This window comes from Musca autumnalis, unplaced genomic scaffold (genome assembly GCF_047663935.1).
Source record: "Musca autumnalis isolate F117 unplaced genomic scaffold, ASM4766393v1 scaffold_2, whole genome shotgun sequence".
NCBI classification, from domain to species: Eukaryota; Metazoa; Arthropoda; class Insecta; order Diptera; family Muscidae; genus Musca; species Musca autumnalis.
Genome location: NW_027411755.1, coordinates 39,329,218 through 39,356,513, shown reverse-complemented (window position 1 = coordinate 39,356,513; position 27,296 = coordinate 39,329,218). Strand labels below are relative to the sequence as shown.

General features: G+C 35.7%; 2 protein-coding genes across 7 annotated transcripts in view; one reads left to right on the top strand and one right to left on the bottom strand.

Moving 5' to 3' along the window:
- Positions 1-27,296, bottom strand: part of kuz (zinc-dependent metalloprotease kuz) — a 451,131-nt gene that overhangs the window by 237,951 nt on the left and 185,884 nt on the right. The gene's annotated exons all lie outside the window — the stretch shown is intronic.
- Positions 17,323-26,824, top strand: LOC141393941 (fibrinogen-like protein 1). The gene is made up of 10 exons (XM_073967584.1): positions 17,323-17,442; positions 17,747-17,956; positions 18,025-18,119; positions 18,191-18,214; positions 25,215-25,334; positions 25,393-25,440; positions 25,596-25,649; positions 25,717-25,770; positions 26,065-26,514; positions 26,581-26,824. The coding sequence occupies exons 2-10, from the start codon at positions 17,867-17,869 to the stop codon at positions 26,702-26,704; spliced, it is 1,059 nt and encodes a 352-aa protein (XP_073823685.1). The 5' UTR covers positions 17,323-17,442; positions 17,747-17,866; the 3' UTR covers positions 26,705-26,824.

Below are 27,296 nucleotides of genomic sequence, written 5' to 3'. Positions count from 1 at the left end.
TATCGGTAAGATTTTTTACTGGAGACTCCAGCGGAAAGTAGCCCAAGAAAACTAATAGCAGACAAATACGACTATAAGTAGGGAAAGTCAAAGAAAACCAAAAACACGTATCATGATTCAATGTTAGTGGTGACACAGGGTGATGCATTCGTTATCATAGACATAAACCTTTGTTCAGTAATCGATGTTATCCATACCTAAGGCACAAACCCTATGTCGATCATTTGTTCAATAAATTATTAAAGCCAAAAGCGTGGATTCAGACCAATTAATGTGGATTTTTAGAGAATATTTCTTCAAGAATATTTTTTCAGGGACCATAAGACCATGTGGATTTTTAAAGAATATTTTTTCAGTGACCATAGCACCACATGGATTTATAAAGACTATTTTTTCAAGGACCATAATACCACGTTGATTTTTAAAGAATATTTTTCAAGGACCATAAGACCAAGTGGATTTTTATAGAATATTTTTTTTCAAGGACCATAACACCACGTGGATTTTTAAAGAATATTTTTTTCAAGGACCATAACACCACGTGGATTTTTAAAGAATATTTTTTCAAGGACCACAAGACCACGTGGATTTTTAAAGAATATTTTTTCAAGGACCACAAGACCACGTGGATTTTGAAAGAATATTTTTTTAAGGACCACAAGACCACGTGGATTTTTAAAGAATATTTTTTCAAGGACCACAAGACCACGTGGATTTTTAAAGAATATTTTTTCAATGACCACAAGACCACGTGGATTTTAAAAGAATATTTTTTCAAGGACCACAAAACCACGTGGATTTTAAAAGAATATTTTTTCAAGGACCACAAGACCACGTGGATTTTAAAAGAATATTTTTTCAAGGACCACAAGACCACGTGGATTTTAAAAGAATATTTTTTCAAGGACCACAAGACCACGTGGATTTTAAAAGAATATTTTTTCAAGGACCACAAGACCACGTGGATTTTAAAAGAATATTTTTCAAGGACCATAAGACCACGTGGATTTTTAAAGAATATTTTTTCAAGGACCATAAGACCACGTGGATTTTTAAAGAATATTTTTTCACGGACCATAAGACCACGAGGATTTTTAAAGAATATTTTTTCAAGGACCATAAGACCACGTGGATTTTTAAAGAATATTTTTTTCAAGGACCATAAGACCACGTGGATTTTTAAAGAATATTTTTTCAAGGACCATAAGACCACGTGGATTTTTAAAGAATATTTTTTCAAGGACCATAAGACCACGTGGATTTTTAAAGAATATTTTTTCAAGAACCATAAGACCACGTGGATTTTTAAAGAATATTTTTTCAAGGGCCATAAGACCACGTGGATTTTTAAAGAATATTTTTTCAAGGGCCATAAGACCACGTGGATTTTTAAAGAATATTTTTTCAAGGACCATAAGATCACGTGGATTTTTCAAGAATACTTTTTTTCAAGGACCATAAGACCACGAGGATTTTTAAAGAATATTTCTTCAAGGACCATAAGATCACGTGGATTTTTCAAGAATACTTTTTTTCAAGGACCATAAGACCACGTGGATTTTTAAAGAATATTTTTTCAAGGACCATAAGACCACGTGGATTTTTAAAGAATATTTTTTCAAGGACCATAAGACCACGTGGATTTTTAAAGAATATTTTTTCAAGGACCATAAGACCACGTGGATTTTTAAAGAATATTTTTTCAAGGACCATAAGACCACGTGGATTTTTAAAGAATATTTTTTCAAGGACCATAAGACCACGTGGATTTTTAAAGAATATTTTTTCAAGGACCATAAGACCACGTGGATTTTTAAAGAATATTTTTTCAAGGACCATAAGACCACGTGGATTTTTAAAGAATATTTTTTCAAGGACCATAAGACCACGTGGATTTTTAAAGAATATTTTTTCAAGAACCATAAGACCACGTGGATTTTTAAAGAATATTTTTTCAAGGACCATAAGACCACGTGGATTTTTAAAGAATATTTTTTCAAGGACCATAAGACCACGTGGATTTTTAAAGAATATTTTTTCAAGGACCATAAGACCACGTGGATTTTTAAAGAATATTTTTTCAAGGACCATAAGACCACGTGGATTTTTAAAGAATATTTTTTCAAGGACCATAAGACCACGTGGATTTTTAAAGAATATTTTTTCAAGGACCATAAGACCACGTGGATTTTTAAAGAATATTTTTTCAAGGACCATAAGACCACGTGGATTTTTAAAGAATATTTTTTCAAGGACCATAAGACCACGTGGATTTTTAAAGAATATTTTTTCAAGGACCATAAGACCACGTGGATTTTTAAAGAATATTTTTTCAAGGACCATAAGACCACGTGGATTTTTAAAGAATATTTTTTCAAGGACCATAAGACCACGTGGATTTTTAAAGAATATTTTTTCAAGGACCATAAGACCACGTGGATTTTTAAAGAATATTTTTTCAAGGACCATAAGACCACGTGGATTTTTAAAGAATATTTTTTCAAGGACCATAAGACCACGTGGATTTTTAAAGAATATTTTTTCAAGGACCATAAGACCACGTGGATTTTTAAAGAATATTTTTTCAAGGACCATAAGACCACGTGGATTTTTAAAGAATATTTTTTCAAGGACCATAAGACCACGTGGATTTTTAAAGAATATTTTTTCAAGGACCATAAGACCACGTGGATTTTTAAAGAATATTTTTTCAAGGACCATAAGACCACGTGGATTTTTAAAGAATATTTTTTCAAGGACCATAAGACCACGTGGATTTTTAAAGAATATTTTTTCAAGGACCATAAGACCACGTGGATTTTTAAAGAATATTTTTTCAAGGACCATAAGACCACGTGGATTTTTAAAGAATATTTTTTCAAGGACCATAAGACCACGTGGATTTTTAAAGAATATTTTTTCAAGGACCATAAGACCACGTGGATTTTTAAAGAATTTTTTTTCAAGGAACATAAGACCACGTGGATTTTTAAAGAATATTTTTTCAAGGACCATAAGACCACGTGGATTTTGAAAGAATATTTTTTCAAGGATCATAAGACCACGTGGATTTTTTTAAAGAATATTTTTTCAGGGACCATAAGACCACGTGGATTTTTAAAGAATATTTTTTCAGGGACCATAAGACCACGTGGATTTTTAAAGAATATTTTTTCAGGGACCATAAGACCACGTGGATTTTTAAAGAATATTTTTTCAGGGACCATAAGACCACGTGGATTTTTAAAGAATATTTTTTCAGGGACCATAAGACCACGTGGATTTTTAAAGAATATTTTTTCAGGGACCATAAGACCACGTGGATTTTTAAAGAATATTTTTTCAAGGACCATAAGACCATGTGGATTTTTAAATAATATTCTTTCAAGGACCATAAGACCACGTGGGTTTTTAATGAATAGTTTTTCAAGGACCATAAGACCACGTGGATTTTTAAAGAATATTTTTTCAAGTACAGGAAAATTTTTTTGTTCAAGGACTCCTAAAGACCTTCAGAATCTTTAAATTTATCCAAGCTAGCTAAATATTTCAAACTTGTTGGGCTTTGTAATATTAACCCATTCACACTCAAACTCTCACCCAAATGAGAGGAAATTATTTCCTCCAAAAAGGAAGAGCCGCCCAGTGTCGAACTCATTACAGTACCTACTAGAGAACCTGCACATATCACAAGTGTTTATTAAACTAGGCATGTCCTTGTTGCCCTCGCCGTCTTCATTTCATGTGTGAAATACAATAGATACTATGAAAGATACTCCGTTTACACTTACTGCAGGAGGCTCAAGGCTAAAGGTACACAGCAACAACATACAAAGAAAGCGAGTGCTTTTTGTTGTTCCGAAAAAAGGATGTAGGGACAGAGGCACACAACAATAATGCTTTGTAATGTGATGTGTTGTTTCATCCTCGTAGTCATGTGTGAAACGGAGGGAACGAAACTGTTGTACACCGGAGGAACATGTTCTTTTAAGCCTAACAGGAAATGTTTATCTCCTAGAGAAATTGACTGACTGAATGTGTTTCTCTGAGCTGTAGTCAGATGCCGGATGGAGAAAACTGTTGATAATGATGACAAGTAGAACAATAATGATTATGATGAAGACAAAGATGGTGAGGAGAAACAGCAGAAGTAGGATGATGATAATTATGTAGTTGTTGATTTAAGTTGAATTCCTGTTAAAAGACAATAGTATCATGGACATTGGAGGCCATGTAGGTTTCTTTGTGTCATGTGTAGCTAAGCAAGCACAAAGTAAAAGTAACTATGAAATGTAATAAGAGTGTAAATACGTTAGCAAAGGCGTTTTCCTGCTCACACATACATAGATATTTGTAGCAACTATTTTTGCTGCTTGCTCCTGCCTTGGTACCTCTTCTCCGGGGTGATGGTGACAATACCGACACTTCAAGTAAAATTGTTTCATACATTACAACAAGCAGCTTCTTTGCTCTCTCTCTATGCCACACACACATACCTTCACAAATAATAATAAGGACTTATGTGGAAAGGACATTATACAAGCATTGTAATGAAACAGCAAGCAGTAACATAAGGTAGAAAGAAGGGAAGTTGATGCTTGAAGAATAACAGCAACAAAAAGAAGAAGCAGAAAACTAAAAGAGCCTTATGTGATCCTTGTAGGATGTGATGAAAAGTAACAAAAGTAGCTAGAGACTAAAAAACAAGGACGAGGAAACAACAGTCAGTCTCAGTTCTACTTTCTTTACAGTTACACTTGAACAATTTCTTTAAAGAAGTTTAACATATGTGCGAGTGTATGAAAGAAAGAGAGAATTAAATAAGTTTGAACAAAACAAAAAGAAGAAGGTAAAATAACCTCAAAAGAATACAAAGAAACTCATTGAAGTGTTGAAAGTTGTATGGCACAGAAATGAGTTTGGCCTTTTGTTGCCTTTGTCTTGCAAGTTTTCAGTTTTCGCAGTAAAGCTCTTGGAGTTTTTTTTTTCAGGGGAGTCGGTCATAAGAGGATTTTAAATGAAGTATTTTTCACTTAAATGACCTGCATCCTTGTAATGTCAAGCTGCACTCAATGAAAAATCGAAATGAATTTTTCGTCATGAATGTGTTGTGGTGTTGAATTTTAAGGGATTTTTTTTGTATGCATGAGATTTAGTTGCGCAGGTATTTGGAAGAATTTGTTTTTTTTCCAATGATTTCAAGGAAGCATTTGATTGTAGGAAATCTAAAGGACTTCTATGGAAAGAAGGCTTACTAAAGGTATTCTAGAGACAAAGTATTGTATATTCAAAAGAACATCCGAAGGTCTGTTATAGACAAAATACCTTTAAAAGTACTTCTGTAGTACCTTCCAAAGGTTTGAGGTCAGACACCTTAATCTGACGTCCGACTACATTAGTTTGAGATCCAACTTCATTAACCTGGAGTCTGATGTCAGGCTATTTGATTTTAAAGCCAGACTTCTTTAGTTTGAGGATAGACTCCTTAGTTTGATGTCAAACTACCTTAGATTGAGGTCAGACTATCATAGCTTGAGGTCAGACTTCTTTAGATTGATGTCAGACTGCCTTAGTTTGAATATCTTGGTTTGAGGTCAGAATATCTTGGTTTGAGGTCAGACTAACTTTCTTGATGCCAGACTACCTTAGTTTGAGGTCAGACTAACTTTCTTGATGCCAGACTACCTTAGTTTGAGATCAGACTACCTTTATTAATGACAGACTACCTTAGTTTGTTTGACATCCGACTACCTTAGTTTAAGGTCATACTACTTAGTTTTATGTCAAACTTTTTAGTCTGATGTCAGACTTCCTTAGTTATAGGTCACGCCATCTTAGTTTGGGTCAGAATACCTTATTTTGAGGTCAGAATGCCTTAGGTCAGACTATCTAAGTGTGAAGTCAGAATACCTTAGTTTGACATCAGATTACCTTTATTAATATCAAACTACCTCAGTTTGATATTAGACTATCTTTGTTTGACATCCGACTACCTTAGTTTGATGTCATACACCTTAGTTTGATGTCAAACTTCTTAGTTTGATGTCAAACTTCTTAGTTTGATGTCAGATAACCTTTCTTGATATCAGACGTCAGACTACCTCAGTTTAAGGTCTGACTTTTTTAACTTAAGCCCAGACTACGTTAGTTTATGTCAGACTGCCATAGTTGGAAAAGAGCCTACCTTAGTTTGAGGACAGACTACTGTAGTTTGAAGTTAGATTATTTTTGTCTTATGTCGAACAATCTTTCTTGATGTCAGTCTGATATCAAACTCCTTAGTCTTATGTCAGACTACCTTTCTTGACGTTAGACTCTTTAGTCTTATGTCAGACTACCTTGGATTGAGGTGAGACTCCTTAATTTGATGTCAGACTTCATTAGTTTGAGGTCAGACTATCTTAGTTTAAGAACAGAACATCTCAATTTGAGGTCAGAATACCTTAGTTTGAGGTCAGAGTACCTTAGTTTGAGGTTAGATTATCTTTGGTTAACATCCGACATTCTTAGTTTGAGGTCATACTCCTTAGTCTGTTGTCAGATAACCTTTCTTAATATCAGACGTCAGACGACCTCAGCTTAAGGTCTGATTTCTTTAACTTATGACCAGACTACGTTAGTTTGATGTCAAACTGCCATAGTGTGAAAACAGCCTAACTTAGTTTGAGGACAGGCTACTGTAGTTTGAAGTTAGATTGTTTTAGTTTGATGTCGAACTATTTTTCTTGATGTCAGTCACATATCAGACTATCTTAGTTTGATGTCAGACTATCATTTTTGATATGAAACTCCATAGTCTGATGTCAGACTACCTTCATTGACGTTAGACTCTTAAGTCTGATGTCAGTCTACCTTCATTGACGTTAGACTCTTAAGTCTGATGTCAAACTACCTTGGTTTGAGGTCAGACTAATTTAGTTGGAGGTCAGACTTTTTAGTTTGATGTCAAACTCCATAGTCTGATGTCAGACTACCTTCATTGACGTTAGACAATTAAGTCTGATGTCAGACTACCTTCATTGACGTTAGACTCTTAAGTCTGATGTCAAACTACCTTGGTTTGAGGTCAGACTAATTTAGTTGGAGGTCAGACTTTTTAGTTTGATGTCAAACTTCCTTAGATTGAAGACATCCTACCATAGTTTGAGGTCCGGCTACTTTAGTTTGAGGCAGACTCCTTAGTTTGATATCAAACAACCTTAACAAACTACCTTAGTTAAAGACCAGACTATCTTAGTCTGAGGTCAGACTACCTTTCGTGATGCCAGACTACCTTAGTTTTGGGTTAGACTATCTTAGTTTGAGGTCATACTCGTTAGTGTGATGTCAAACTTTTTAGTCTGAGGTCAGGCTAGCTTTCTTGATATCCGACGTCAGACTACCTCAGTTTAAGGTCTGACTTCTTTAAATTTTGACCAGACTACCTCAGTATGATGCAAGACTGCCTTAGTTTGAGGACAGACTACTGTAGTTTGAAGCTAGACTATTTTAGTTTGAAGTCAGACAACCTTTCTTGACGTAAGACTCTTTAGTCTGATGTCAAACTAGCTTGGTTTGAGGTCAGACTTCTTGACAGGAAATCCAAAGGAGTTCTACCGAAAAAAGTCGTTCTAAAGGTGTCTTCTAAAGTCAAAAGACTTTCTGAAGGTCTTCTATAGCTAGAATACCTTGTAAAGGTCTTTTGTAGACAGAAGTCCTACTGAAGGTCGTCTATAACTAAAACACATTTTAAAACCGGGATATCTTAAAAGGTCTTCTATAGCTAGAGGACCTTCTAAGGATCAGAAGAAGATCTTCTCAAAGAAGACTTTTACGGCTTCTCCCAAAATACTTGAAGGTCATAGAGGACTTGTACTGCTTCTCAGGTTTTACGAGTTACTCTACTCGCTGAAAAAGAAAAGGCTTGTTTAAAATTTTTAAAATAAACGCCTTAAGTCTTCTCTCACAGGATACTTTTGCGATCTTCCCCTAGAACATTTATTGACCTTATGAAAGAAACTCATAGGCCTTCTCCAAGTTGATTTGAAGGCCTTCTCCAAGAAGACGTTTTAGAATTACAATTAAATATAAATAGGTATTCCACAATATTGGATAGTAGTATTTCCAGTTTTAAAGACTCCGAATACAAAACATTCTTGCTCTTTTAGGAAATATTTTTTGAAGAGTGAACAGGGTATTTTGGTGTTTTTTTGATTTTAGGTTTTGAAGAACTAATTAGTCTTTTCTATCGGCAAGACTAGCATAATTTCATGTCAGACTACTTTAATCTGATAACGAACTTCATTTGTCTGATATCAGGAAAAAAATCGAATGCCAAACTCCCATGGTCTAATGTCAGAATACATTAGTCTGATGTCATACTACATTAGTTTGAGGTCAAGTCAGTCTAAACTAGTTTGAAGGGCAGATACCTAAGCTTAAGATCGGACACATCAGCCTGTTGTCACACACCTTGGTCTAGTGTCAGCCACATTAGTCCGATGTCAGACTGCTTTATTTTGAGGTCAGACTACCTTAGTCGGTGAGCAGGCTACTTTTCTTGACGTCAGACTCCTTGGTCTGACATCAGACTACCTTAGTTTGAAGTAATACTACCTTTATTGATATCAAACCTGTTTACTCTGATGATAGACTACCTTTCTTGATGCCAGACTTTTTACTCTGATGTCAGACTACTGTTGTTGGTGGTCAGACACCCTAATCAGACATCAGGCTACATTAGTGAAACTTCCTTAATCTGGAGTCATACTTGTCTGATGTCGGACTACCTTTCTTGATGACAGACTCTTTAGTCTCTCAGTCTTCTTAAGTTTGATTCAGACTATTTTAGTTTGATGTCAAACTGTAATAGCTTGACGTCAAACTACCTTAGTTTGATGTCAAACTAACTTATTTTGATGTAAAACTGCCTTAGTTTGATGTCAAACTAACTTATTTTGATGTCAAACTGCCTTAGTTTGATGTCCAACTACCATAGTTTGATGTCAAACTACCTTAGTTTCATGTCAAACTACCTTAGTTTTATGTCAAACTACCTTAGTTTGATGTCAGACTGCCCTGGTTTGAAGAAACCTACCTCAGTTTCAGATCCGATTACCTTAACAATTTAACATAGTCTGATGTCCGACTACTTTTCTTTATGTCAGACTACTTGTCATATTTAGAACTCATATTACCTTAGTCTGGTGTAAGAATACCTCAGTTTGATGTTAGACTCCTTAGTCTGATGTCAGACTACATAAATCACGTATCATACTAACCTAGTGTGTTGCCAAGCTAACATAGCCCGATATTAAACTACTAACCTAGTGTGCTGTCAAGCTAACATAGCCCGATATTAAACTACTTTTCCTGAGATCAGACACCTTAGTTGGGAGTCACACTACATTAGTCTGATATGAGATTCAATCAGTGTGATGTCAGATTCCTTAGTCTGATGTTAGACTGCATTTTTTGAATACTAATATCAGAGGTTTCTGAATCGGCAAATGAGAGGGTCGTGCATTTGACAAGTTGACCAATCGGGGACCAATTTTAATTTTTTTTTTTTGCACGCTTCGCCATAATCTCTCTACTCGTGGTGAAGGTCTACGAAGATCCACCTTTGTAAAGGTAAAAGATCCAGGCGAATACAAGTGATAAACCTTTCTATTGATCACTTTTATGGGAATAAGGCCGTCTTACAACACATTTGCGATTTGATAGTTTGCTAATGAACAACGATAACGGGATACAAATTTTCCACGAAATCGCCGTAACTTGATCATGACGATCTGTATATGTTTTAAGTAATTCTTCCTCCACCTCAAACTATCTTTAGGGATAATGGCCTGAAATTTCCTTAACCGATTGATAAAATTTAATGAATGCTCTGTGACAAGAGCTTCAAGAAGTTTGTCTGAAACCCCATAAAACTCCAATTCAACCGAAAACTTAATTCGTAAACTATGAGTAGAGAAGTTATGACAGAGCTTGCAAAATATCATTCAGAGTATTCCACGAATTGTTGCTGGAGGTATAGTCACAAACCTTTGGTTGATAAACATTATTCACCATACTCAGGACACAAACTCAGTGTCTAGGATGATGTTATATTATTTGTCGTTAGAGGGCACCAGTATGGAGTACTCATTTCACAGGTTTGTGAATTGGCTAAAGACATGAGTGTGTAGTTGATAAGTTGAAAACACTAGTATATTTTCCTGGAACGATTTTAATGAGGTTTTGTACTATTCGCCATAACCTCTCTACTCGTGGAGAATGTCTGAGAAAAGTCACGCTTGACGATATACCTGATAAACCCTACTAGTGTGTAAGAAGTGCCATGGATAGAGAGATTGCACATGATAATCTCTGCTATTGACAACTTGAAAGGGGAGAAGAGCCTTCTTACGACGTCATTTGCAATTCGAACGTCTGCGACGAGAAAATTAAGGATAGTAACAAAGATACAAATTTCCACGAAGTCGCCATAAGCTGATTGATCATGAAAAATTAATTTATAACAAAATATATACACATTACCATACCGATTCTGAAATTTCTCCTGTGAATATACATACATAGATGGTAAGCACATCTTCGCTACTCGGTAAGTGGAAGAAAACCCAAGCAGAATTTGATGTTGTCGATATCCGCTGCTACCAATTCGAAGTGGAAACTTCCCTCACATTTAATAAACGAATTTCTTCAATTTGGAATATTAAGCCCTTCAATTTAAACCTATCTTTCAATGGAAGTTGATTGCTTAAAGAAAACTTCTACTATAAGTTGCAAGATGCCGAGCCAACACCGAGTTTATCCCTGTCAAGATAAATAAAAAACTCAAATTCCTCTTTTCTTTGAGATATTTTTTTTTGCTTTTTCATCTCACTTCGTTTATTTCTCACTTTACTAGAAAGTATTTTTTCTCGAGAAGCTTTTCAACTATTGATTAGGTTTGTGGCACGTCAAACTAAGATAGATTGGCTGGCTCTTGAAGGTTGCAAATAAAGAAACACACACAAATAACAGAGAAAACTTAACACCATCGTAGCAAAAGGATTTTTGCCCAAAGCCAAACAAAAAGAGAAACTACTTCTGGTTGTTGTTGCTGTATTAGGTGATTTAAAGTGAGACACACAAAGTCTATTCTTAGTAAAAGTGTTACATGGCAGAGGAATCATCAGGGTATTAGTTAGGTAGGTGATGGGAAGAAACCTTATGTTTAGCAACAGCACCCCTCTTTAACACTTTTAAGCTTCGAAACTGTAATAAAAGTTTTGTGTGTTTGCGGTTGTTGTGTTCCAATTTTTGCTTAGTCAAAAATGAAGAACTACGGCTACTTTCATTTTGTAGCACACTACCACTTAAATCTATTGGAAATTGAAGATTTGTGCCTTCAGATAGACAAGTAAGGAGAAGGTAGTGAAGGGATGAGAGAAAGGTACGGGTATTCAGTTGATAAGTCATAAGGTGGAAGGCAATATATTGAAGTAAACTAACATTAAGAAGAAACAACAAATTAAGATTGAAAGTGTTTTAGTTTTCACCACCAAAAACTAGGTCTTTACTTAAGGATTTATTGAATAAAATGTTGGAAAAGTAAAACTAATAAATTATTACAGATGGATTTAAATGAATAAAGAAATAGAAGGTATTTGTGTGAAGTTTGTAAATAGATTGATACAATAATTGTAGTAATTTCAAACACATAGGAACAGTTTGAATGTCAACCTTACCTCTGGGGTCAACTATATTGGCACTTTCATGTGTTGATAAGCAATAATTCACCTCCTGTGACAAAGTAATTGAGTACAGTTTCAATTATTACACATTGATAAAATTATATAGTTTACAGATCGTCGTAGTCTCGAACGTAGAAAGGAAGGAGGACAATTTCAAGGCCAATAAACGTTGATTTTTAAAGAATATTTTTCATCGACCTGACGACCAATAAATGTGGATTTTTAAAGAATATTTTTTTCATCGAATCAAAAGTCAATTAATGTAGAAAATTTTTCATCGACTCGAAGACCAATAAATCTGGATTTTTAAAGAATATTTTTTCATCGACTCGAAGGCCAATAAACGTGGATTTTAAAAGAATATTTTCTCAGCGACTCGAAGACCAATAAATGTGGATTTTTAAAGAATATTTTTTCATCGACTCGAAGGCCAATAAGTGTGGATTTTTAACGAATACTTTGTTTCTTCTATAGGTGTTGTATAGACAGAAAATCTTCCAAAGTTAGAAGATCTTTTAGAGATCTCCTATTGCAAAAAGTTATTCAAATGGTACACTACAGCCAGTACACCTGCTGAATATCTTCTACTGCAAGAAGACATTGTAATGGACAGAAGACCTTTGAAAGGTCTTTTATTGCCGGGAGACCTTCTAAAGTTTTTTTTGTCAGAGAACATTTTAAAGGTTTTTAAAGATTTTTAAAGGTTTCTGTTATATACAGAAGATCTTCCACAGATCATCTATGGATATGAGTCTTTCCAAAGGTTTTCTACAGAGAGAATAGTTCTGCTTCTTCTGTAGACAAAAACTGCAAAAAATTATAAACTACCTAAAAGTCAACAGCAAAATTGCAATTATAAAATATTAGTAGTACTGGTTATGGCGAAGTTTGGAAAACGTCATTCAAATTATTCGAGGAATTGCCGCTAAAGGTTTGGACACAAACCTTTGTTCGTTAAAAAGTAGTCACCATACTCTAGACACAAACCACGTGTCTAGGATGACGTTATACTATATGTCGCTAGATGGCACCAGTGTGCAATACCTATTACATAGGTTTGTGACTTGACAGAAGACGGTAAGCTGGCAACACTAGCGCACCTAACTATCCACATAAGTAAAATTAAGGACACTCTCATGTACTGGTAAGCAATAATTCACCTCTTAGTATATGTACACTTTCTAAAAACAGTAAATTATTAAGAAGGCTTTCACTGAATGCCGGAAATAGCAATTCGTTCACAAAGATATGTATTAAAGGTCTACCTAGCCTAAGAAGTAAAAAATTGAGACACTCTCATGAGTTGGTAGGCAGTATGTCACATCTAAGCAAGGAGATGTGGGAATGTGAATGAGTAAAGTTCAAAATCGAAATATTTCAAAATATGTGGATTCATTTGAATGTAACCAATTTTATTTTGGTCTAATAGTTATGAATTAATAATCTCCCTAGTCTCAGAAGTGAAAATAAGGACACTTTCAGGAGTTGGTAAGCAGTATATCACGTATTGATATGGAAATTTGAGAAAATATAGTTTTAAAACAAAATATTTTATTACATATGGCTTCATTTGAATGTAAACAATTTTATTTTGTTCTTATAGATGTGAATTTATGGTTTCACAAGCCTCATAAGTAAATATAATGACACTTTCATGAGTTGGTAATCAGTATATCACGTCTTGGTAAGGAGATGTAATTCCCACTTTAAGAACAGTTCCTGCTGTTCTGGATGTGGGAATTTCATTGATAAGAATTTTCATATTAGCTATATGAGCATAGTTTCTCTCGAACTTTGGTCTTATCGCCTAAAATTTCCTTTTGCTGGTGTTGTTCGCTGTTGAGGCCCCTAAGGAGGTGACGACTGATGGAACCTCTTGTTCAGGTAAACGTTGAGATTGAGAAGAAGAAACCACAAGTTGCAGAAGGGCAGTTACGTACCGCAGTCGGTATGTTAATAAGGATCCGAACAGCATCAGCGAAAGATAATTTCAGGTGATAACATCGTACCTCAAAATTTGTGGAGAAGTTGCAGAGGAACTATCCTATCACAGCCAAGAGGAAACTTTCTATCAATGAAACTCCCACTTCAAGAACAGTAGGAACGCTGTCGAGGACCCTATGAAGCTGACGCCTGAGTGTACTTCTTGCTCCGGTAAAGGTACATCATTGGCCAAGGCGACTAAGTCACAGTCTTCTAAGAAGATTGAGAAAAAGAAACTACAAGTTACAGAAGGGCAGTTACGTACCGCAGTCGGTATGTTAATTAGGATCCGAACATCAGCAAAAGGGAATTTCAGTTTATAAAATCTAACCTCAAAATTTGTGAAGTTAGAGAGGAACTATCTTCACATAGCTATGACGGAACTTTCTATCGGTGAAATTCCCAAGAGGAGTAACCCCTGTCGAGATCCTATGGAGGTGACGACCGATTGAAAGGGCGGCTAAGTCACAGTCTTCTACGAGAAGAGCTAAAAAAGGCAAAGAGTTCACCCAAACTTTCCGATACGGTTTTGCTGGGCTTCTCATCTGCTTCAACTCCAAAACCCCTCAACAGGGCAGAGGAGAAACATCCGACGTAAGTACAAACGCGAGTATATAGTGTAATCACGGGTCTGTTCCTCAATCACTTCCAACATCGCTAGTTTTCAGTCGCCCAGTGGTTATGAAAAGTAATTCCCCGCGAAGATGTTGACACTGTCACAGGTTTTCCATTAGTCTATATTGTATGTCACGGTGACGAAGAAGATCAGTGAGAAGATCACTAATAAAAAGACCAAAATCTCTTTAGTTAGTTCATCTTCGCAGAAGTGTTGTACGTCTGCGGAAATCATTCTCGTCCCACCCAAAGCATGTTTGCAATGCTTACCAACTATTGAAAAGGCAATTTGTCGATGGTACCTGTTGCTGAGATTCCGTCTGTGATGTTAATCTCAGTATGGGTACCTCCTCCTCCTTCCATGAAGCTGAAGAGGATACTGAAGTTAATAGAGAAGCATAAATGGTCTATATAGAGCACCCCTTCTTTCAGAAAGGGTCTCTAGAAGCACCCTTTCTTTCTGAAGGAGTCTATAGAAGCACAATTTCTTTAAGAAGGAGTCTATATTATCACCATTTCTTTCAGAAAGAGTAAATGGAAGCACCGTTTCATTCAGAAATGGTATATAGAAGCAGCCTTCCTTTGAGAAAGTGTCTTGAGAAGCAGCCTTTCTTTTAGAAAGGGCCTATAGGAGCACCCCTTCTTTCAGAAAGGGTCTATAGAATCACCATTACTTTCATAGAGAGTCCATGGAAACACCCTTCCTTTTAGAAATGGTCTATAGAAGCACCATTTCTTTCAGAAAGGGTCTATAGAAGCACCTTTCTTTCAGAAAGGGCCTATATAACAGGGACGGACTTCTTTGCAACGAAGTATAGTGAGGGCCCCACTGAGTTGTTTTTGCATTTGCTTTTCTCTCTCACTTACCGTGTGCGTGAATAAAAACATCATGTGGTTGTTGGTTTTTTTCACCCATACATACACATATACTAAAACATTGATGGTAAACCTTTGGCGACACTGAGGACCCTTTCTTTCAGAAAGGGCCTATAGAAGCACCCTTTCTTTCAGAAAAGGTCTATAGAAGCAGCCTTCCTTTCAGAAAGGGTCTATAGAAGCAGCCTTTCTTTCAGAAAGGGTCTATAGAAGCACCCTTTCTTTCAGAAAGAGTACATGGAAGCACAATTTCTTTCAGAAATAGTCTATAGAAGCACCATTTCATTCAGAAAAGGTCTATACAAACACCATTTCTTTCAGAAAACGTCTATAGAAGCAGCCTTTCTTTCAGAAAGGGTCTATAGAAGCACCCTTTCATTCAGAAAGGGTCTATAGAATCAGCCTTTCTTTCAGAAAGGGATTGTAGACGCACCCTTCTTTCAGTAAGGGACTGTAGACGCACCCTTTCTTTCAGAAAGGAATTGTAGGCGCACCCTTTCTTTCAGAAAAGGGATTGTAGACGCACCCTTTCTTTCAGAAAGGGATTGTAGACGCACCTTTCTTTCAGAAAGGGTCTATAGAAGCACCCTTCCTTTCAGAAAGAGTCCATGGAAGCACCCTTTATTTCAGAAAAGGTCTATAGAAGCAGCCTTTCTTTCAGAAAAGGTCCATAGAAGCAGCCTTTCTTTCAGAATGGTTCTATAGAAACACCCTTTCTTTCAGAAAAGGTCTATAGAAGCAGTCTTTCTTTCAGAAAGGGTCTATAGAAGCAGCCTTTCTTTCAGAAAGGGTCTATAGAAGCACCCTTTCTTTCAGAAAGAGTCTATAGAAGTAGCCTTTCTTTCCGAAAGGGTCTCTAGAATCGCCCATTCTTTCAGAAAGGGTCAATAGAAGCACCCTTTCTTTCAGGAGGTGTCTGTAGAAGCACCCTTAATTTAAGAAAGAGTCTATAGAAGCACGATTTCCTTCAGAAAGAGTCTATAGAAGCACCCTTTCTTTCAGAAATGGTCTACAGAAGCACCATTTTTTTCAGAAATGGTGTATAGAAGCAGCCTTTCTTTCAGAAAGGGACTATAGACACAAGTTTATATAAAACAACTTCTTCTTCATATATTCATAATAGAAATCATACATTTTCCATTTAGCCAACTCTAGTATACAGAATCTGAAATATGTATATAGGCTTATCGTAGGTAACATTTAATCGTTCCATTTGAGCAGCCCAAATGTCATCAGTAAATTGTGTGATACTGTAAAAGGTTGGTTTTTCTATTAGCGATTGAGTCACTATGAGAGTATTTTCATATCTGTACGTTTTTTAAGGTTCTCCATTGTTTTTCGAGATACAGCATGGGTTATTTTATGACTTCTCGGATATCTCTAAAGACCTCCGACTTCTTGCACATCTCTGAAGACCTCCGAAGTGTCGTGGGTTATTGAATGACTTCTTGGGCACCTCTCAAGACCTCAGAAGAGTCATGGATTATATAATTACTTTTTATTCTTCTCCCAAGACCTCAAAAACGTGGGTTATCCCATATACTTGCTTACTTACTTTCACTTATCTCTGATGCTACCATTAAAGTAATGAACGATGTTATGTCGGTCATATAGTCTGTGTTCATTTCATTATTCCACCACAACCATTCAATTAGCTTACCTGCAAGTAAAAAGAAAAGAATAGAAAAAAGGAAATAAGTTTATTAATCAAAAGCTCTTCAGTAGTGTAGGTAGGTAGGTAGGAGTAGTGGCGGTGATGGCATAATAGAAGTAACTTCTACAGAATAATATTATTTATTTCTTATGCTTGTAATTATTCATTTTTTCTTTCTTCGTCATATTTTCTGTTTTGTATTTTTATTATTGTTTCTCCTTTGCCCTATTTCATTTTAATGAACACAATATCTCCTTTATTTATATCCTGCAATTCATTTTGCAGAACGAACGAACGAACTAAACCGCAACCACAGCACAAAACATCAGCAGCAGCAGCAAGGAGAACTGGGCCAAATGACAAACTAAGTAGACACAAATGGCGGAAGTTGTAATATAATAATAATGAATAATGAGAAGAAGGAATTGAGCCAAAGGAGATGTGTAAAGAAAGCAAAATACAAAAACTAGTCATTAGAGTATTGTGGTTGGGAGCAGAAGCACAAAATGCAAGTTGGCAATTTTTATTTTACCTCCTACTTCATTACTGGCCTGCAGGTTCTAATTCTTTGCAAGGGATGGTGATGAGGTATAAAAGCTTTAAATATTTAACTGCCTTGAATAGTTTCAAGAGCAATGAATAAAATATGAGTGCTGCTAATCAGTACATATGAACTGATGGATTATGCCTCAACATTTAAGACCTTTACTGTGATTTGTGGACTTCTTATCACCCAAAAAACTGGCCTTGTGGCTTTGTTAATTTGAGGATCGGTGGCCTATACTAATTTTAAATGGCTCTAATTTTAGTTCAGCTGATAAGCGCAATGCGGAATTTAAATGCTAAATTCAATTCCCATATTAATTTTAAATACCACTAAATTTAATTCCAGCTGATAAACAAACAAAAATCGCAATTTAAATTTCAAAATAAATTCCCAAATAAAAAACTAAAACATAAATTCTGTCATTTGGGTCAGTAGTTAGCAAGACATTGTTGGGGGCACAACACCATGAGATTTCTGTTGTTGCTAATTAATTTGGTATATTTAACTAGCTTGACCTATGCTGAGCCTGAAGTCGAAGAACACAAAGAAGATAAGGTAATGAAATATTTAAAATATAATAATATTGAAAATAAAAAAATGATATTTCAATCATTTCCATTCAGGATGCCTTGTCGTTGAAGAATGTTAATAAAATATTAGATGAACTATCGCAAAAAATTGATGATTTGACCTCAGGACAAATGGAATTACAACGAAGGTATGTCTAGAATTTTTATTACATGATCGAAAAATTAGGAAAAGTAAAAGTTCTTAACTTTTAATTTACAGAATTGAAGAGATAAGGACCTCAGAGTAAGTACAATTTTGTGTATACAATTTGCATATAAAAATATAACCCAGAAGACATTATCAGCCTTATTCTGAACGTAAATTCCCTTGAGTTTTCTCACTCTCTCTTTTAAATTGAAACAAAACTCACGGTGAGTTTACATTCAGAATAGGGCTATATGTTTCACATAAGTATTATGTAGGCACATAGCACTGTCCTATGGTGAGGTGTCCTATATTCCTTTTGAATCGAGCCATTATCACGCTATCGTATATTGGGGTTCATCTCTGAAACGATCTGATAAGCGTTCTTGACATTATGACCCCACCATCGTTTTCCATTTTCTTTCTGTATAGAATACGTTGCCGTTTTTTGTGGAAAGTTCGTCACTTTTACCCCACCTCATTTCGCTTATGCCTAAGACTTCGTACTTAAACGATGCCATTTGCTTTTGAAGTGAGGCTTCACGAAGAGTCTGTATATTCCATTGCGCATTGCCGGTGCTATTTCATGTGCCAAAAATCTTTGCCATAAGATTTTGTTGTTGTTCATTGTGCCTTGAGTTGATGATTGATCTGCTGTAGCCTGTCCTAGGTGATGGGGATGCCATCTACCGTTGCCTAGAAAAAAACCCTCCTTGTATTTGAGCAACGGTTGGTGTCTTTACTGTTTTAGTTTTACCATTTATCACTGGGTGGCGCTATGCCCAACCATTCATGTTATTATCCTCCAGTGTTGATCCAGATGTCGAGGTTGTGTTTAGTATGTCAGGGGGTCTTCGGATGAATTTCGTATCTTTTTATGATGTGGCTGCCATCTACTGTTGTCTAGAAACAATGTGTTATTGTATTTACAGTGGTTGTGGTCTTTGCTATATTAGTGTTGTCATTTACCACTGTGTAGCGCTATTATTATTTTCCAATGTTAATCCAGATGCCGGGGCTATGGATGAATTTGATCTCTTTTCACAAATTTTCGACAGCCACCTCCTTGTATTTGTTTAGAGGTTGGAGTTTTTACTCTTTTAGTGTTGCCATTTATCTCTGGTTGGCGCTATTTTATGTAACTTACATTTGGATTATCCACTAGTGTTGATGGCGAGGTAGTTTTTAGAATATCAGGAAGGTTCCGATGAATTTCATCTGGAAATGCTCTTTTTATACATATTGGAAATAATTTTTCTTCTCAGCCAGTAGTTGAATCCGCAATTTTTTGTCGATAAGTCGTGTTAAACTTTTCTTAAATTAGCATTTTGCTTAAGCCTAAGACTTCGATCCTATACGAAAAGCCAATTGCTGTTCCAGTTGTGTAAGGAGGTATTAATGCTTCCAGAAGTGTTTGTACATTGCCCAATGCGCCTCCTATTTCGCGTGTCACAGGCCGTTGCCTTAAAATTCTGTTTTCGAAAATTATTTGTATATTCCAGCTAAGAAGATGTTTGGTCTGCTGTAGCCTGTCCTAGATGATATTGCTGCCATATATCGTTGCCTTGAAACAATGTCTTCTGGTATTTGCGCATTGGTTGCGGACTATGCTTTTTTAGTGCTGCCATTTACCACAGGTCGGTGCTATGTACTACCATCATATTCTGTGTTTGTTTATTTTGCCTTTTGTTCGTTTCTTAAGTAGATGATTGGTCTGCTGACGACTGTCCTAGGTAATGAGGCTGCCATCTATCGTTCACTAGAAACAACGCCTTGTTGTATATGTACAGTGGTTTAGGTCTTGGCTATTTTAGTTATGCCTGTCACTCATATTTGAGTTATCCTCTAGTGTTGATGCTGATGCAGAGGTTGTTTTTTAAATACCAAGGAACTTCATATGAATTTGAATCTGGAAGAGGATGTAAGCCTTTTTTCCAATACTTGAAAACCACGTTGAAGAAATTTTTTCTTCCCCCCGGGATTTGAATGAGGCACCCTTCGGTTTTTGTAGACACGTTTTCTCAAACCTATCGGAAAGTCTAAGAGTCACTTTATTACAATATCAAATCAACCCTCATGCAAGTAATTGTAATATTTAGACACAAGAAGGCCTAGGTAATGAGTTGAGGGTGCTTTGGTAAGGACTCCGGTAAGCATATTTATCTGAAACAATCTCAATTAGCGGAAAAAGTACAAGCAATATTACAATGTTGTATTATTTGCGTTAATAGTGTCGGAAAAAGTAAATTAGAGCTTGTTAGAGACTATTCTGAATCAGATTTGAATGTTGAAAGTAGGTCTAACAATCAACATTCATATTAAGGCCTAGGTAATGAATTGAAGGTGCCTTTGGAAGCACAATTGTAAGCACCTCGTTCGTAATCCATTTTAATTAGTTCCCTTTGCGGATATACCTCTATACAATATGAAAGTTATGACCTATTCGGTTTTCCTAGGTTCCAAGGAATTTTTGAGCATATCTAAAGACTGAGAATTTAGACTTCGAATGTCCACTTGGACATCTTTAAATGCCGTATTTAATTGGACATCTCTAGAGACCTCAGAAGCTTAGGTTATTTAACTAAAAACTTCTTGGACGTCTCCAAGACAAGTCCGACCGTATCCAAAAACCATTTTATAGCTAAGTAGATGATTAGATTGCGGCATCTATCGTTGCGTAGAAACGCCTTATTGTATATGTGCAGTTGTTGAGATTTCTGGTAATTTAGTGTGGTCATATACCTCCGTGTGGCGCTATTCTCTACAATTGATATTTGGGTTAGCCTCTAGTTTTGATGTTGATGCTGCGGTAATTTTTAGAATGTCAAGGACGTTCGGATGAATTTCATCTGTGGATTGATGTAAGGATCCTTCTAAAAATATTTGAACGAATTTTTTACTCTGCCAGGATTTAAAATTTTCTTAATTTATCATTTCGCTGAAACCAAGCTCCATGCTTCACGAAGATGTCATACAATTCATGACGCAATGCGTGAATTATTCCGTGTACCAAGCGTCGTTGCCATAAGAGCCTGTCTTCATGTCATCTATCGTTGCCTAGAAACAACACCTCCTTATACTTTGCAACGGTTGATATCTTGGCTATTAATGATGCCATTTACCTCTGGGTGGCGGTATTTCCTGTTACTCATATTTGGGTTATCCTCTAGTGCTGATGCCGAGGTTGTTTCCAGAATGTCAGGGGCTTGGGATTGATTTCATCTGGAGGAAATCGTAGGCCTCTATTAATATTCGAAAACTACTTTGAAAGAATTTTTCTCTCCTCCGCCGGGATATCTATCGGAAAGTCTAAGAATCACATAATTATGATATTAAATAAATTCCCATGGACAGTAGTTGTAATATTTAGACACAAAATGGGCTATGTAATGTGTTGAGAGTGCTTTGGTAAGCAGTTAGGTAAGCATATTTATCTGAAACAGCCTCAATTGGGTTCAGTAGCGGAAAAACTACTAAACAATGTTACAATATTAGACAGTATTCTGAAACATATATAAAAGTTTAAAGTTGGCCTAACAACCAACATTCATAATAAGACCTAGGTAATACATTAAAGGTGCATTTGGAAGCACCATAGTAAGCACGTTGTTCTGTAACTGTTGCAATTACTTTTCATTGCGTATAAAACCTTTAATCAATATTAAAGTGGTGACCTTTTGGGTCACTTCAGATATTCTGGGCTCTAGGGGATTTCTTGAAGATCACAGAATGACTCCCTCAAAATCTCTAACAAGCTCAGAAGAGCCGCAGGTTTTAATGACTTCTTGGACATCTTTAAAGACCTCAGAAGCGTGTGCTATTTAATTAGGGTCTTATTCGTTATCTTTAAAGGCCTCAAAAGCGTGGGTTATTAAATTTAAGACTTCTTAGACATCTCTTAAAACCTCAGAAGCATTCCTTATTTAATTGAAGACTTTTTTGATATATTTAAATGACTCAGAAGTGTGCTTTAGTTAATTAAAGACGTCTTGAACATCTTTAAAGGCCTCAGAAGCGTGGGTTATTTAATTAAAGACTTCTTGGACATCTTTAAAGACATCAGAAGCGTGGGTTATTTAATTAATGACGTCTTGGACATCTTTAAAGACATCAGAAGCGTGGGTTATTTAATTAAACGCTTCTCGGACTTCTTTGAAGGTCTCAGAAGCGTGATTTAGTTAATTAAAGACCTCTTGGACCTCTTTAAAGGCTTCAGAAGTGTGGTTTTGTTAATTGAAGACTTCTTGAAGTTCTATAAAGGCCTCAGAAGCGTGGTTTAGTTAATTAAAGACTTCTTAGACATCTTAAAGGCCTCCGAAGTGTGGTTTAATTAATTAAAGACTTCTTGGCCTTCTTTAAAGGCCTCAGAAGCGTGGTTTAGTTAATTAAGGACTTCTTGAACTTTAAAGGCCCCAGAAGCGTGGTTTAGTTAATTAAAGACTTGTTGAACATCTTTAAAGGCCTCAGAAGCTTGGTTTAGTTAATTAAAGACTTCTTGAACATCTTTAAAGGCCTCAGAAGCGTGGTTTAGTTAATTAAAGACTTCTTGAACATCTTTAAAGGCCTCAGAAGCTTGGTTTAGTTAATTAAAGACTTCTTGACCATCTTTAAAGGCCTCAGAAGTGTGGTTTAGTTAACTAAAAACTCCTTGGATATCTTTAAAGGCTTCAGAAGTGTGGTTTAGTTAATTGAAGACTTCTTGGACTTCTCTAAAGGCCTCAGAAGCGTGGTTTAGTGAATTAAAAGCTTCTTGGAGATCTTTCCGGGCCTTAGAAGCGTAATTTAGTTAATTAACGACTTTTTGAACATCTTTAAGGCCTCAAGAACTTGGTTTAGTTAATTAAAGACTTCTTAGAGATCTTTAAAGGCCTCAGAAGCGTGATTTAGTTAATTTAAGACTTCTTGGACTTCTTTGAAGGCCGCAGAAGCTTGGTTTAGTTAACTAAAAGCTTCTTGTAGATCTTTCAGGGCCTCAGAAGCGTGGTTTAGTTAATTAAATACTTCTTGGTCTTCTTTAAAGGCCTCAGAAGAGTGGTTTAGTTAATTTAAGACTTCTTGGAGATCTTTTAGGGCCTGGTTTAGTTAATTAAAGACTTCTTGAACATCTTTGAAGGTCTCAAGAACTTGGTTTAGTTAATTAAAGACTTCTTGGAGATCTTTAAAGGCCTCAGAAGTGTGGTTTAGTTAATTGAAGACTTCTTCGACTTCTCTAAAGGCCTCAGAAGCGTGGTTTAGTTAATTAAAAACGTCTTGGAGATCTTTCAGGGCCTCAGAAGCGTGCTTTAGTTAATTAAAGACTTCTTGAACATCTTTGAAGGTCTCAAGAACTTAGTTTAGTTAATTAAAGACTTCTTGGAGATATTTAAAGGCCTCAGAAGTGTGATTTAGTTAATTGAAGACTTCTTCGACTTCTCTAAAGGCCTCAGAAGCGTGGTTTAGATAATTGAAGACTTCTTCGACTTCTCTAAAGGCCTCAGAAGAGTGGTTTAGTTAATTTAAGACTTCTTGGACTTCTTTAAAGGCCTCAGAAGCGTGGTTTATTTAATTAAATAGTTCTGGGACATCTTTAAAGGCCTCAGAAGCGTGGTTTAGTTAATTAAAAGCTTCTTGGAAATCTTTCAGGGCCTCAGAAGCGTGGTTTAGTTAATTAAAGACTTCTTGAACATCTTTGAGAGCCTCAAGAACTTGGTTTAGTTAATTAAAGACTTCTTAGAGATCTTTAAAGGCCTCAGAAGCGTGGTTTAATTAATTAAAGACTTCTTAGAGATCTTTAAAGGCCTCAGAAGCGTGGTTTAATTAATTAAAGACTTCTTGAACATCTTTGAAGGCCTCAAGAACTTGGTTTAGTTAATTAAAGACTTCTTAGAGATCTTTAAAGGCCTCAGAAGCGTGGTTTAATTAATTAAAGACTTCTTAGAGATCTTTAAAGGCCTCAGAAGCGTGGTTTAATTAATTAAATAGTTCTTGGACATCTTTAAAGGCCTCAGAAGAGTGGTTTAGTTAATTTAAGACTTCTTGGACTTCTTTAAAGGCCTCAGAAGCGAGGTTTATTTAATTAAATAGTACTTGGACATCTTTAAAGGCCTCAGAAGCGTGGTTTAGTTAATTAAAGACTTCTTGAACATCTTTGAAGGTCTCAAGAACTTGGTTTAGTTATTTAAATAGTTCTTGGATATCTTTAAAGGCCTCAAAAACGTGGTTTAGTTAATTAAAGACTTCTTGGACTTCTCTAAAGGCCTCAGAAGCGTGGTTTAGCTAATTGAAGACTTCTTGGGCTTCTCTAAAGGCCTCAGAAGCGTGGTTTAGTTAATTAAAGACTTTTCGAACATCTTTAAGGCTTCAAGAACTTGGTTTAGTTAATTAAAGACTTCTTAGAAATCTTTAAAGGCCTCAGAAGTGTGGTTTAATTAACTAAAGACTTCTTAGAGATCTTTAAAAGCCTCAGAAGCATGGTATAGTTAATTTAAGACTTCTTTAAAGGCCTAAGAAGCATGGTTTAGTTAAATAAAAGCTTCTTGGAGATCTTTCAGGGCCTCAGAATTGTGGTTTAGCTAATTAAAGACTTATTGGACCTATTTAAAGGTCTCAGAAGTGTGGTTTAGTTAATTGAAGACGTCTTGGACTTCTCTAAGGCCTCAGAAGCGTGGTTTATTTAATTAAATAGTTCTTGGACATCTTTAAAGGCCTCAGAAGCGTGGGTTAGTTAATGAAAGACTTCTTGGATATCTTTAAAGGCCTCAGAAGCGTGGTTTAATTAATTAAAGTCTTCTTGAACTTCTTTAAAGGCCTCAGAAGCGTGGGTTATTTAATTAAAGACATCTTGGACATCTTTAAAGTTATCAGAAGCGTGGGTCATTCAATTAAAGACTTCTCGGACTTCTTTAAAGGTCTCAGAAGCGTGGTTTAGTTAATTTAAGACATCTGGGACATATTTAAAGGCCTCGGAAGCGCGGTTTAGTTAATTAAAAACTTCTTGGACATTTCTAAAGACCTCAGAAACAGGTTTTTTAAATTAAACAATTCTTAGATATCTCTAAAGACCTCAGAACACATTTTTTCAAATAATTGCTCGACAACATTTTCGTGTCTATAATTTTAGCTCATACAATCATAACAATGAATTCGAAACATCTAGCCTAAAAGATCAATGCAAAGAAGTTTGTCAGGATCTCAACGGAATAGTGGATGCTGATCCCATACACAAAGTATTGAAGAAAAGGTAACACAGAGAATCTAAAATGGACAAATCATAAGGCTAACAAATTTCTTTTCATCAGGGATGTTTCAAGCAAAGCCAAAGGACCTACCAGTGCTTCCGGAGAAAGGTGTGTAATATGAAAACATTTTCTAAAATAAATATGTAAATATTCTAATTATATTAATTAATATAATTAGAATATTTAAAATAAACGTCGAAGTAAATAATCAAAAATCGTATAAATATGTAAATATGTAAATCCTAAAGGAGAAATTTTTTCAGGAAACCAACCTTACAAGAATCATTTCGAGAAACGCTGGATGAACTAAAAGCAGGGTACTGTATTGACAAATTATTAAAAAGTAAAATTGGAGCTAATTTTTCTAATGAAATTATTTTTCAGTCAAACTGCTATTTTGAGTCATCTGCTAGAATATCGTAAGGAATTCAAAGCCAGGTAATTTTTATAACAATATTTAGTAATTTCAATATGCCAAAAAAGAAAAAAGGGACAAAGTTAATACATTTTAGGAATAAATACATAGTTGTTCATAGTTCTTATGTTATAGTTCATAATATGTATGTTCTTAATTCTAAGTAATGTTTATTATTTTAAAAACTGTTATCAAATTCTTAATTCGATTCATAATAACAATGAATTTTCATGCATTTTATGAACTTGTAAGAAATCCTGAATATCTTATTCCCTACTTTATGTATTTATTCCTATTTTTATTATGTTTTTCCCTAGACACGACATTCAGGAGAGTATGCTGCGCCGTTCGTTTTCCTATGGACACGAATGGATAACCATTCTGAGCCGGACACATTATGGCAGTAGTAACGTCAGCTGGCATAACTACAAACACGGCCACAGTAATGTTGGATTCTACTTTCTGGGCTTGGAGTCACTGTATTTGCGTACAAATTATGATTCAGCTCATGAATTAATGATCATCTTTCATGATTGGAATAATCAAACACGTTATGCCAAATATGATCTCTTTCAAATCGGCGATGAAGATGAACAATATGCCCTGCGGAAATTGGGTAAATATATGGGTAATGCAGGGGATTCGTTGAGTCCACATTTATATAAGAAATTTTCAACATACGATCGTGACAATGATGAAAATGATGAGGTGAATTGTGCCCAAACTTATGGTGGAGGTTGGTGGTTCTTTGGAAATTGCACCACAAGGTAAGAGACTGTGAAATGGAAGAAAGAAAAAGGCAGGATTTATTTTTTGTGTTTTTTGTTTTTCAGCATGCTAACGGGGCCATATCGTTATGAAGAGGATTCCAATATGTGGGGCGTTAGTTGGAGTTCATGGCGTGGCTGGAATTATTCACTAAAATCTGTGGAAATGCTGATTAGGCCAACGCTTTAAAGAGGATAAATATTTTCCTATAAATTATCATCTATTGGCAACCCGAAATACACTAGGCCTACCTTTTAAAGAAAATAATAAGAACTTTTTATGAATAAAGATATATTTCGCAAACAGAAATACTTTTACCTCTCGTTTGTGTTCCCGCCGTAAGCATCTAAAAATTGTCTAAGTAATCATTGTCAATTTCTAGATGATTGCCTGATTCGTAATTAAGCAGTGACAGGGCTCAATTTCGCATTTATCATCAAATGAGATAACCCAAATGCGCGTATTCACTTAAGCCTAAAGGCGAGATAGACACATCAGTGTGCCGGACATGCCTGCATGAACGATGGTGATGAACTGAAGAGTTTTTATCAATAATCATGTTGCCGAGTAGCTGCTGATGGCATTGTAGTAAATGTCGGATGGCTATACGGTCGACATTGTTATAAGAAGATAATTATTTAATGAAGTGGATGTGGGTAATGTGATATTCTGATTCGTTCGTACACATGTTCAGATAAGCGGACATTTAAGTTAGTGATTGCAAAATTCGTGAGGTTTGCATGAGAAGATTTTCTAAAGGAGGGCTGGATGTCTAATGTGT